The 13,622-nt window shown below is 32.4% G+C and overlaps 1 protein-coding gene across 4 annotated transcripts in view; it reads left to right on the top strand.

Annotated features, from left to right (window-relative positions):
• Dpyd (dihydropyrimidine dehydrogenase) overlaps positions 1 to 13,622 on the top strand; it is an 816,845-nt gene that overhangs the window by 658,814 nt on the left and 144,409 nt on the right. For all 4 annotated transcript variants that reach the window (XM_003478953.5, XM_063254705.1, XM_063254712.1 and 1 more), the window contains one exon: positions 12,237 to 12,379. In XM_003478953.5, the coding sequence (XP_003479001.2) occupies positions 12,237 to 12,379 (143 nt within the window). The remainder of the gene's footprint in view (positions 1 to 12,236; positions 12,380 to 13,622) is intronic.

Genomic DNA, 13,622 nt, shown 5'->3' with positions numbered 1-13,622 from the left:
AAAATGCCTTCAATTATAAATTCAATTTCTGTAATGGTTATGCATGTATTTTTTGGTTTCAATTTTCTTGTTTTTCACTGTCACAAATTTGGTTAATTGTTTTGTGTGGAATTTGTTCATTTTACTTCAGCTATTGGATTTACTGTATAAAGTTTTTCATGATGCTTTTTTATTCATAATTTTATTATTTTTAGAGTTCCCATTGATGATATTACTTATTAAGCACTTACCATGTGCTTATCACTGTGCTACCTGCTTTACATGAAAATTCCATTTGATTTCATCTGTTTCTGATTTGGTTACAACTGAAATTTTTGTCTACTCACTGGCTTCCAAGTAGCTACTGATTACTAATCCTCCATTTATCAGAGGAACATCCTTACCTTTTACACCGGAGTCCCAAAACATTTAGTAGCTTAGGGAATTTAACATTCCCAGCTTGCTTGAGGGGAGATTACCAGTTTGTTCATCATGAGGTGCCCCCTGGTATAGTAGAAAAGGTTGATGTATGTCCTCACGGTTTGGGTAGTATGAGATCCTTTTCATGCAATACTTAGGAAATCTTGTCTGAAATAATATGAATTTGCTCTTTCCTAATTATTTCATCATGTGCCCTATTTTATACATGCTACATTTTTGTGGCATTTATAATTTCATAGGTATTATAAATGTACCTATGAAAGTAAAAGTTTACATACCTGGACAATAGTTGTTGAATGGTTAAATGGAGTGAAATGTTTTCTCTCTTCCATTACATGCGTTTTCTGTATATTGAAAAAAATAGAATATAATATTTTTCTTTTAACTCTGATGTCTTCTGAATGATAGAAATTCTACTAACTTTCCATCAGCCTACAAAGAGCCTTAGAATATGTAGAAAGGACATCCTTAGAATATGTAGAAAAGACATATACAACGAATATGTGTTCTCTTTAGTTTACGCTGGAAAATATTTCATTAATAAAACAGTGATGTAAATTACTTTAATAATATTTACTAATTGCACTGAAAATAGCAATATTTTAGGTTAATAACACATAGTTTAGGACTTCTTTTTTTTTTTTAGATAATGTTGAGATTCCAGCCCCCTTATTGTAACACCAGGCACCAAGCATTTTAAAAATGAAATATTATATGCAAGTTGATTTTAGTTCCTGAAGAAAAGAGGAAAGGCTGTTAATCTGCCAACTGGGCAACATCTCTGTCCACCTCAGTGCACTGTACATTTTTTCTCATTCTAGAGACTATTTTCATTTTGTTATTATAAATATTTCACAGAAAAGATTTCTACTCATATGATATAAATTTCTTAACTTGGATTTCAATCTCTGCTTGAATTTGAAGTATCTTACTTCCCAGCCCCAGATCTACCTATTTATCTTTAGAAAGCCCAGCTCAAGTTCCCTGACCACCTCAGTCTTTTCAGCTCTCCTTGTGCTCTGAGCTCCTACAGTGTCTGTCATATGCTCTCACAAAAGGAGCATATAGACATGTGTTACCTACTTTCTCCTTGCATATGCAAGTTTCTCATTGTTCCTACAAGTTTTTAAAAAAAATGATTTTTGTTGCCTTCAGCAAAGAGTCATTCTCCTGGCTAAAAAATAGAATGTTTCTTCATCACTTCAAAAAGAAAGAGAAAGGAAGAAATAAAGGCAGGGAGAGAGGGAAGGGAGGAAGGGACGAAAGCAGAGCAATTTTGACTGAATATATGGAAATAATTTTCCATCTTTTACCCTGCAGAAATTCAGGGGAAAATTTGATTGTCAATGAATCAACAGAGCAACTAATCAGTAGGATCCCTTCTTTCCAAAGTGTCTTGTCAGTTTTGTAGAGAATGTTTGTTCTCAGATGATACCAACAAGGGCCCACGTGGAAGTGGCCTCATTCAGACCACATCTTTGAGAACTTTCTAGCCTAAAAAAGAAAACAAAACGCTATTTCCTTGTATACTGTGTGTGTTTCAGCAGACTCTGAGGAATTCAGTCTTATGACAGGGCACAGATGTACACATGTAATTCATTGTCAGGTAAAAAGAAAAGGCATTACTAAGAATGAAAGGGAAAGTTTTACAGTGTGGCAAGTGCTACCATAGACACCCTGACCATGGAACCACCTTTGGCACGAATAGCACAGATTTTAAAGAAAACATAATCATGGCTTTTTCTAAGAAATAATATGATTTTAGTGAACAGGAGAATTCTTTGTTATATTTTTATGTCCTTGGAATGAAATACTCACTTTAGTTCACATGAACTGTCTCCAAGGTAAAATGCAACTATGGTCATCAGTAGTATCATTTTATTATTACAATTTTCCCTTTTTTCCTTTTCAAATAACCATCTGTGAATACTGATGGTTAAACAATGAAAGTTTATGTAGTATTAAACCTTTTGCTTTGGATATCCTGGAGCAAAATCCCATGAAAAATGTTTTATACCAAATCTCCTAATTCTGTGATGGTTTAAAATGTCTCTTTTAAATAATCCATCTATTTATATTTGTAAATAAACTCTTAAATTTATCCAAAATATGTTGCCAAAAGTACTAATCTGGGAGAGACTGAAGCATATGGTAATCTGAAAATACCGAAAATCCCTCAGATTTAATCCTGGCAGTGGATTTTACTGTGATATTGTAACTAATTGTTTTCTTATTGTAACACATTATGTAGTCACACAATTTTGCCTTTCTCATATACTCAGAGTATTTCACTCTTTTTTTCCCGAATTTCAACTGTACAATGAGAATAATGTACCTGTGGTTTATAATAATGTCATAAGGATATAAAAATGTGTGGACAACTTAGAACAATTATTATAAAAATGCTATTGCTCTTTGGTTGGGGTTATAATTTTATTTTATATTGTGTAGGCTAATAGCTTAAATTACAAAATGTCTCAGAGTTTTCCCACATGTAACCAGAAAGTACTGTGTTCCCCATTAACGATTCTTAGTAGATAAGTTTCTGAATAGCAAAGAAGGGCTCTCTGGTCCATCGTAAATACAAAACAGTACCTGAAGTCTACCAAACATTTATAATCTTGATCACTGTGATATAGGAGAATGAAACTCCTGGCCTACTATTATATGTCCAGTACAAGTTCGTGTTCTTTAAAATTGAAGAATGAATTTTAGGAACAACAGTCATTAAGAGCAGAAGTATCTATTGAGAGAAAGAAAGCTGTTTGAGAGAGACAGAAGGGGTCCCAGTGGGTTGCCAAAGATCCTGTATTTTCTAGGGATTTTTGTAGAGTGAAACCATGAGGTGAGGCAGGTCTAAAATTGAGGAAAACTGGAAACTCGAAAGGCAGATGGGCATGAGGGGGGACAGAGCTATGGTCAACCAATAAATTTAATTGTTAGGAAAACTGACCAAATCAGGGATAAATGGGGAAGTGAGTCACACAGCAAGAGAACATTCTTTAAGGATCAGTTACTCTTCCTATACAAGGTTGGGATGGTGACTCCTGGCTTCTCAAAATGATCCAGATTTAATCCCTAAGGATTATACTGAAGGATGTGATCACATTTGTTTTGTTTTCTGCTTTGAGATCCGGCCCACATCAAGAGGTGTCTCTTCCAAGGTCACCAAACATCTAGTTCAAGGTTCCACTTTCTTTGAGGGCCTCGCCCTGTCTGACTACCTATATTTCTAAGTAGCTCAGCTGCCTATAACAATCTGCTTTAAAACTATGGACCATTCTTATGTAAAAATGTACTTAAATATTTAAGACTTATAGTAAAGACCTATTATCATTTTTCTTCTCTCTGGGGATTATTAAGCAAACAATATGTTGAACATACTTTACATCTCTATAGATGTGTATTATTTTTGTCTTCACTAGTCAATTACATGAGTTTCCAAAAGTCTCCATTCTCATTTCAAAAGAAAATACATATGTTGTAGCTTCTCCCACATAAATTTAAACAACTTGGAAATCACAATAATGTACCTATTTCAATGATTCTTTTTCTCCCAGCTGCGTCTTTGCTCTGTGTAAACATGTCAGCATACTGGATTTTTTTCTAAATCTGAATGTCTTCTCTGGCCATATTGAAGAATGTGCTTACTGTACTGTTTCATTAAACTGCTGTGTTATCAGGTAATTGTTTAAACATAATGCCATAGCACTATCAAAAGGAAAGGTGAACTAATGGCATTTGCAAATGTCAGGGATTATCTTAACACTTTTATTATAGTTTATAAAAAGTAGGTTCAGGGCATTTCTTGGCAGTTATTTCTACAGAAATTGGTTATTTAAATAAATTGCTAATTATCTGAAGATGACAGTATTGAAAATGCTACTAATGAGTTGTTTAATAAGTAAAGCTTGTGGTGGCCACCTACAGGTTGAAAATGGAAAGAACATATAGATTATGTGGAATAAATGCTTTATGTCTTTCCTTCTAGTAATAAATTGAAAAGATATTTAGCTCTTAATTTTAAGTCTTGGACAGTGTAGTGCATTTTGGTTTTAGTTCTAAATTCAGTTTCTTTTGTCTCCTATAGTTGTCTTTGTCCTTTCATTTTTGGATATAATTATCATTGGTTACAGCTAGTATGATTTTGTACTTTATCATACCAACTGAAAGCCTTTTGAGTGAAAAAGATTGCTATTTATAATTGTATCATGTAATTACAAAGAAACAGAGGTATAATAAATGGAGACTTTCCTGGGTAAACTGGGCCATATGGTCACTGTAGTTATAGCAATTAATAACTACTCTACCTCTAGTTTAACTCCTATCCAATAATTAATATAATGATACTTTTCTTGATTTTTCATTTAGATAATATATTTTTATTTATACAAATAACTCATCTTTGTGAAACTTATATTCAGATATTTAAAGTCAATAAAAAGTACAGCATTGTAGTTAAGAATATGATTTTGGAAGTTAAGTGTACCTGAGTTCAAATATTGGATCCACCCTTGCTTGTAGAGTGTTCTTGAGGGTATAATATTTCTTCCCACTGAGCCTGAGTTTATGCATCTATAAAATTGAGACAAAACACCTCTGTCATAGTGATGTCATTATGATAATGTATGCAAAAATACATAGAAAATAGCTGACAATTACAGAACACTCAGAAGAAGAGTTAACAGTTAAGATATTTAATATTAAAATTTCATTTTAATTATACTTGCTTTTGTTATACATTATCTTTGTTTATCTGTACTATCTCTTGAGAATCTATAAAACATGTTAGATTACTCTTTAAACTGCCATGACAAAGTTTATGGTATCTTTGGTGTTTGAACAGGAAAAGGTCTAATATATCCTACACTACAAAAGCCTTTCTGTTGTATCCTGCCTACAAAGGAGTCATGTGAGTTCAAGGTGTAGAGAAGTCCCAGTTTAACTACAAAATATAGTAATAAAAATAAGAGTAATAAAACCAATAATATATACTGTTCTATGTCTAGTTTCCAACAAAAAAGCATGGAATGAGCCATTTCTTCCTGATTACCTTTCAAACTTTCAAAGGCAACTGCTATTAAGATTCCATTAAGCCATTATATAGGAGTATGGTTGTGGAGCGTGTGTGTGTATGTGCGTGTGTGTGCGTGTGTGTGTGTGTGTGTCTGAGAGAGAGAGAGAGAGAGAGAGAGAGAGAGAGAGAGAGAAACATTAAGATAGATCATCTTATTCACTGTATTTTTGTTAATCTTTTACTGAAAATAATGTGTGAAAAATTGAATTTTTTTCCTGGATGTAGAAAGGATAAAATCATTACACATTCCATATATAAAAAAATCGCAGCATATTCTAATGACACCTATTGGTATTAAATGAATTTTAGGAAGATTATAACAATAGTAACTTTTCATTGCCTGGTAAGTTGTAAAAACCTTAGCTAAAAAATAAATAAATAAAACAATGTGAAGTATGGTTTATCAAGTTTGAAAGTTCCTTTTCAAATTCCTCACTGTTGGGCTCAGCCAATTCCACAGAAATGATGGTTTTTAAGAGTTTAGAATTTTAACATTCTTCACATTTAGACAAACATGCACTAATATTGTCAGTGGTGGGACCACACTATGCGTACTATTCTATTCCTTGTGTGTAATTCTTAATGATATGTATTAAAGACATTTGGATGTGAGTGTCCAATGTCTTCTAGTATTATCAATTATCTTTGGTTAGTATCTTTGTATCTGAACATTATATACTGTGAAAGACTCCATAGAACCGAATATCTGGATGAAAAATGCATGCATATACACAGTAAATTACATTTTAAAATATAAGCAATATTTATTAAATAAAATCTGAATTTTCTAAGAAGTGAGTAAAGTTAGAATTATAAAAAAAAAATCCCCAATTAACCCCTTAAGTATCACTTTTCTTTATACACTCATAGTGTTTACTTTTCTGGTTAATTTTGTCTGGTTTTGGTAGTAATGCTGTGAGCTAGGCACTGTGCTGACTGCTTTCTATGTTGTGTCACTTAATATTCTCTAAATTGTGATGAATTATTGACATAAATGTCCCTGTTTCACAAATAATGAAGACTTGTGTTTTAAGAGGTTAAGATTTTTGCTCAGAATCACAATCATATAAAGCAACCAAGCTAAGACTTAAACACAATTGTTGGACTTCTGCACCTGCTCTTAGCATTAGACAATATAGATAATGGTTTTCTTAGGTAGAGACAATACAAAGACATCCCTCTTTGCAATTGCTATACTGTTATTTCCCAGTAATCACTGAAACATAAGACTCTTGTGTCAGACACTTGCTTTTTAATCTCAGTCTATGCCTTTTAAACTGTGTATTTATTCATCTTGAGCTCTCCTCTATTCACATAAAAATAGAGGAGACAGAATCTGTCTCCAGAGTTGTAAGGGTTAAGTTACACAGTGTACACCAGGACTCAGCGTCAGTTTCCGCCCTATGGAAATCACTCCATGAATGAGCCATCCTGCTCTTCCCCATAACAGCAGCTGACCCTTTGAGACAGGAAAAGGATCCCATCATTGGTAAAGACTGTTAATTCTATTGCTTTAAAATAAAATGTCTGGCACTGGCTAGGTGCAAAGTTATTGAATATGAATTGACTGGACATATTGAATATTCTATGAAGCAAATAAACATAGCTATAAAGGTAGGAATATTTAGAAAAAGAGATTTAAATATAATTTAAATTTAAACATCTTATAAAAATTTCAGCTTTTCTAAAGAAAACATTTTAGTTTAGTTATTTTAATAATAACATAAAATATTTGTTTTTGCTTTTCCCCATTTCTGTCCTTTAGAATCACAGCTCTACCTAAACCCTGAATCCTTTTAATACTTTAGTTTCTGGTTGAATTATGCAAATATTTTCAGAGGACCATGGGTAAAAATGTATTTTTAAGTAGCTGTGCTTCACATATATATTAGGATATTAGCTTCATTAACATTTTAACTTGTTTTAGTAAGGCATAAATTTGTTGGTGCTTGATTTATGTGTGTTTATAAGAAACAATATTTTAACTCCTCAATCCTTGAATTTCTTGACTTGTTAATATTTTCCTTTGTCTGAATAATGTTAAAACTATTAACAATTAGACAGTCAAAGTTCAATTTCTAATGAATTTGTTACCCACTAAATTCATTATATTTTAATTAATGTAAGCAAATTAAAACTACATTTTCTTTTTGTATACACAGTGAGCACAAGTGAGTACGTATTATAACCCAATTTCTGTTTTATTACCAGCTAGACCTATTATCAGGGAGTTTATTGTGGACTTAGTTCTTACAATTAATTGTGTAACAGTAGCTGTCCTAGGAGTCGGATGATTAGGGAAAAAAGCAAACAGAATTAAATTCAATTATTCAAGTTCTGGTTATCCAAAATTAACATATGTTCCACACTTATCTTGCCATTAAAAATTCCTTCATTCAAAGTATCATGCTCTCTCCTTTTTTACCAGTAAACTTCATTTCTGATGTTCTTATTCAAAACTGTGTGTATTGATTTAGTACATGGATCTTTTGGCTCTCAAAAAATGTTTAAATATGTCTGCTTTTGAGATTTTTACCTTTGGAGTCAAACTAGTCTTATTAAATTTATGACGTTGCTAATTAAAGATGTTAGAAAGGGAGAAAAAGGAAGGAAATGCATAGTTCTTTCAAGATGACACTGGACATAAAATGCTATTATACTAGATATGATGATTCTGTCTCCAATTTAAAAATTTGATTCATTATATCACTAAACAGGCAAGAACACAATGGGAGGCAATGTCAAAGTAAACTAAATGCTTTCTCTAAAATCAATTGTCATTGAAATCAGTACAGATTGTAATAGCAAATTTTCCTGTGATTTTTCATGTCCCTTTGAAATACATTAAATCATATAACCCTCAGAATAATTCTATGACATTGCTGTGTTACCTATAAGTCATTTTGTCTGCTTGTTTGCTTTCTTATTAGAAATCATAATATTGAAACAAATATGCACTGTTTCCAGTGGAGTACTAGTACACAATAAATAACTGGACTCAAATAATTTACGTTGAGACAACCTATTAAGATCATGAAGGCTGATGTTTGGAGTATGCATCCTTAATATATGGTTAGGACATAAACCGACTAGTAAGAAAAATAAAGATTTAGGTACTTAATAAATATATTGTGGACAGACATGTGAACATACAAGGAGAAGTGAAAGTAGAGTTAAGAAACCAAATTCCATCATGTTACATTCATACATACATGTCAATTCATGTAATAGCCAGTGGTAACATTTTGAAAATTTTTTAAAATGATATTTTTTAAAGATAGTGTAATTTTCTTAGGGGAAAAATGGTTTCATCAAAATCAGAATGATTAACATTTCAAAATCTTTGGCTTAGTAAAATGTTTTTCTAAAGCATGAATGAATCCAAAGAGTTATATACAGTTTATTAAGATCTATGATACGCTGATTTGATTTTTAAATTTTGACTATTTGAAGGGCCCAACTTGATTATAGACCAAAAGTTCTAGTTCCATCTAGTCCATCACCTACTCCATGAAAGCCATATTATTTTGAATTACAGTTCATGGCAGCAACAATGCTGCAACTCAAAGTTTCAGTTCATAGTTTGAACTGAGGTTTCAAAAGGTGGGACCTAAAATGTCTTGATTTTTTATTGGGGATTTTACCCAGTTGAAGCAGAATGTTTTGACGTAACTAAATTCACTAACAGATTCACCTACCCCTCTTCCCACGCAGATGAAAGATTAAATTGCACAATAACTATTAGTTCATTTAAGCTTGTAGGATTTCAATTTTGTGATTTAAAACTTGTTCTTTACCTAAGTAGGAGCCTAAATTTACATTTCTTAAATATTTTGGGCTGGCATCTCCCTAGCCTTCGATTGCTGTGATTTTGGGAGTCTTTCTGCAATCTAACTGCCATATGTACAAATCTGTATTATACTGTCATATATACTTTGTTCAAACTAAAGATTTTATCACTTATTCAACCTATTGTTTCTGTAATCTTAAACCTAAAAAGAAATTTCTGTATTACAATTTTTAAAGATCTTTTTATATACCTTTGGTTTCATGAAGCTTTTCTTGGTAAATGAGTCATTTATAAAGTCTATTTCCCCATAAACATTCAGAGAACAGGTAAAGGATGTGTCATATTAAATCTCTTGAGTTATTTAAAAAATCAAATGAAGTTTATAGTGGATATAAAATCTTACTTTAAAAATCTACTCTTGCCCAGCAACAGAAGGAGACATTTCTTCATTTTGGATCACATTTCCTCAGAAACCATAATTATGCTTAATTTTTTAAAAGATTCCTTTATTAGTTTGAAAGGTTTTTATGTTCATTAGGTAAATTAGAAAAGTTTCATAAAGGAAGAAAAACACAGGATAGAAAATGTCGTATTGACCTAATTGAACATCCTTAAATGCCAGTGAAGATTTGCTGATGTTTTTAACACCTGTGTAATAATGTTGCCCTTTAAATATAACTGGTTAAATGTTCAAAGCTGTGTCCTGGGATTTTGCCATTTGATGTCCATTAATATCAATTGGAGTATGCAGCCAAATCCCTGTATACCACTTTGAAATTTTACCCCTTAGTGTTAATGATAGTCTTCTAACAGTGCAGTTAGAAATAAATTATTTATCTGCTTAGTTCAAATTTTCTTTAGTCTCTTGGGCCAACTAAATAAGGGAGGGGGATTCCAATATTTCTTTATTACTTCAAAGCAACATGTATATAAAAAATCCATTAGCTTAGTATGTGTCGAATATGGCAGTTATACTGGGAGGAGATAGGTATATCTCTGTCAGAAGGTTTAAACTGTAGATTTCTATAAAAATATTTTTTCTCTAAATTTTATCCTCATTTAGATTTCTTTTAATGTATGTGCATATGTTTGCCTTTTTATCATTCAAATATAAAAACTACAAAGAAATCATTGGCAAATAGTTTTGTATAAAAATAAAGTCTTGATGTCCAGTTTTTAATTTGTTTTAACTTAATACCTTGAATTCTAATATGTCAGCATTGAATATTCTTGATAAAGAAATACTAATAAATAGAAGGTTTTTTTTGTTGTTGTTGTTAATTTGAGAGCAACAAGCAGACGTTTCCACAAACATTTTTGTGTTGAGTTCAGAAGCATCAGTTATGCATGCTTCTTGTTCTATGTAAAGTGGATATGGACAGGATTAAAATTAATGGCACTGAGATCCTTTTTAAAAAATGTGTCTCTTTAGAGAAGTCATAGGTTCACAAAAAAACGAAGGGGAAAGTATAAAACTTTTCTGTTCACCAGCTGCCCTGGAGAACATAGCCTCTCTCATTATGAACATACTTCTCCAAAGTAATATATTTGTTAAAACCGAACAGCCTAAATTGACATATTATCACCTAAAGGCCACTTTTGCCAGATTTCACTCTGAGTGTTGTACATTCTGTAAATTAAGACAGATGTTCAACAATGTACATTACTTTTATAGTTTTGCATAGTACTTTAACTGTCCTGAAAATCTCCTCTGCTCTGCCTACTCATTCCCTATTCTCTCAACCATTGACCTCCATACTATCTCTATAGTTTTGCTTTTTCTAGGATATAATATTGTAATTGGGACTTTATAGGATGCATCTCTTTCAGGATAAAATCTATGAATCTCAAGATACATACTGTCTAATAACTCTATGTGTTTTCTGGAAATGAGAGTTTAAATAGATACTATTAATAATGCTGATTGTCTTGTGGAAATGATGGCAAAATACTACACAGGGCGGGACCAGATGCATATTGTGTTTTTTGTTGGGTCCTGACATATGATAATGTCAAATTCTTGTATAAGTAGAGCTGTCTTTAGTTTAAAATATGCCTTTAACAAATTGACTTTTGAATTGACAATAGAAAAATCAACTTATATTACTATTATAACATCATTAACTTGTTCCTGGATGTTTAGCACTCTCAGTCTCCAAGGTAGCTTTTGTACAGTATGTCTGTGCTGAATACTACCAGTGTTCTATCCATCTATGTGATTTTCAAGAGATTTGGAAAGAATGTACTGGTAATGTCTGGCTAATTAAATATGTATACATAAGGAAAGGGAGAAAGAAAGAGAGGGAGAGAGAGAAAGAGAGAGAACTACTTGATTCTAGAAATTTTCTTTCACTTTAAATTTTCTTTAACTATTATTAAAATTTTTAATATGTGAAAAATTCCATTAGGCTTTTTTGAAATTATAGGAATACATGTATAAAGCAATATGAAATCTGTAAATTAATCAGACCTTGCTTGTTTTTTTTTACAGTATCTATATTCACAGCAGTTGCTTTATACTTTGCGAAAACATAACAGTGTTGTGTGTCTATTTATGTACTATATATGATTGTTTTTTTCTTTTTCCAAATCTTCTGTTTCTTGCCCTTTTAAGAGACAGATTCTTGAATGTTCCATATGATGGTTACACATTACTGTATATCAAGACGTAATTTGAATAAATTTTATGCAAGACTTCTTGGTTTACTATACCCACTGTGTAACTTCTTAGTATTCAACAATACCATCAAAGTTCTTAAAATAAATACATTTCATTGACAAATTATCTGACTTTAAAACATAACATTTATATATGATGTCTGTGTATGCTAGTACAGATCAGAAAATGTGAATCTCTCCATTACAATATTGCCACTACATAATGATAAATATAAGGCAGTATTTCCAGTGTTCCATATACTAAAAATTGATTACCCTCATTTTCTGTAGGAACAACAATCAGGCCTATTGCTTTGAGAGCTGTAACCTCTATTGCCCGAGCTTTGCCTGGATTTCCCATTTTGGCCACTGGTGGAATTGACTCAGCTGAAAGTGGACTTCAGTTTCTCCATGGTGGAGCTTCAGTCCTTCAGGTAGTACTTGTTATGCTTGCCTTTTAAATGCTATCCATCTCACTTATGCATTATATATTATATGACAAAATTATATTACTTTATAGAAGGTTATAGTGCAAAATTAAAGTGGCAGAATGTGTTACTTTTCTCTTGTGACTTAAGAATAAATCTAAACTTCATTTCCTGACATGTTGAATTTTAGAGGGAGCCTACAAGCATTCTTTGTTTTTTTTTTTTTAAATACTCATTTATACATCTGTCTCTAACATAAATGACAACAGATACTATTACCAGTTGGATGTTCTTTTCCTCAGTTTGGGTAGCAAACAAAAATAGGCAAAGTGTAGCTCTTAATGCTAGCAGTCTTAAATTTTGAATGTCAGGGCTACAGGCTCTTAGTAGTACTATAAAAGTGGGTGCATATTACTGTACTCTGTCACCTCTTGGAAGCAGAAGATACTGGCACACCTCAAGAACATTCCCAGGGATGGCAGCTCCAAGGAAACTCTCAATTTTCTCTCTGCTTATGTTGGTTTTTGGATACCCTCAGTGTTACCAGACCTGGTTGCTGGCTTTTTTTCTATGACAGCAGTGCTGGTTATCACTAGCTCTCAGTATACCAATTCAGCTTGCTCTATTCAAGACACAAGTCATGAACAGGCAAAATGTACCATCAAAATACACTGTCGTATAGAGGAACAGTGTATACACTGACCCTTAAGGGTATAGGTAAAGTTATTTATGTGGGGAAAAATGACATGCTCATGCACAGCATTCTGCTAGACAATCATAGAGTTTTGTGTTTGGTCATGGTTTGGGCAAGGTTATACATGGACCTGATTGAAGACAGCTGCAGAGGGGCAAAGTCATCCAGTGAGTCATTGGATGGAGTCATCTAGTATGGAGCTGCCATTCAGTTGTGCTGCCAGACAAGCAATATCTCCCAGCAAATTCACATGGTCAGCCACAAGGCAGTTGGGGGCTTCCAACCTGTGAAAGATGAAAGAAAAAGAAAATTGAAATTTAAAAGTAACTTTTAGGGAATTCTGGGCCTTAATTCTCTGCCTCAATGACAAATGCATACTATATGAGAAAATCTAATAATAGTAAAAAGTCCATTGAAAAATAAAATAAAATAATATCAAGGATAAGCTCAATGCATGATCACTGCCATGAGGCAGTATCCTTCCTTCCTCTGAAAAGTAATGTCAAGGAAAGCCAGCTAAAAGGTAACTTTAGATGAGATCAAGAATCTTTTAAT

Source organism: Cavia porcellus, unplaced genomic scaffold, assembly GCF_034190915.1.
Source record: "Cavia porcellus strain 051 isolate PalLab524CR breed Dunkin Hartley unplaced genomic scaffold, mCavPor4.1 scaffold_1, whole genome shotgun sequence".
In the NCBI taxonomy this organism is placed as follows: domain Eukaryota; kingdom Metazoa; phylum Chordata; class Mammalia; order Rodentia; family Caviidae; genus Cavia; species Cavia porcellus.
The sequence above is the reverse complement of the archived record's forward strand: the minus strand, read 5'-3'. Positions and strand labels throughout refer to the sequence as shown.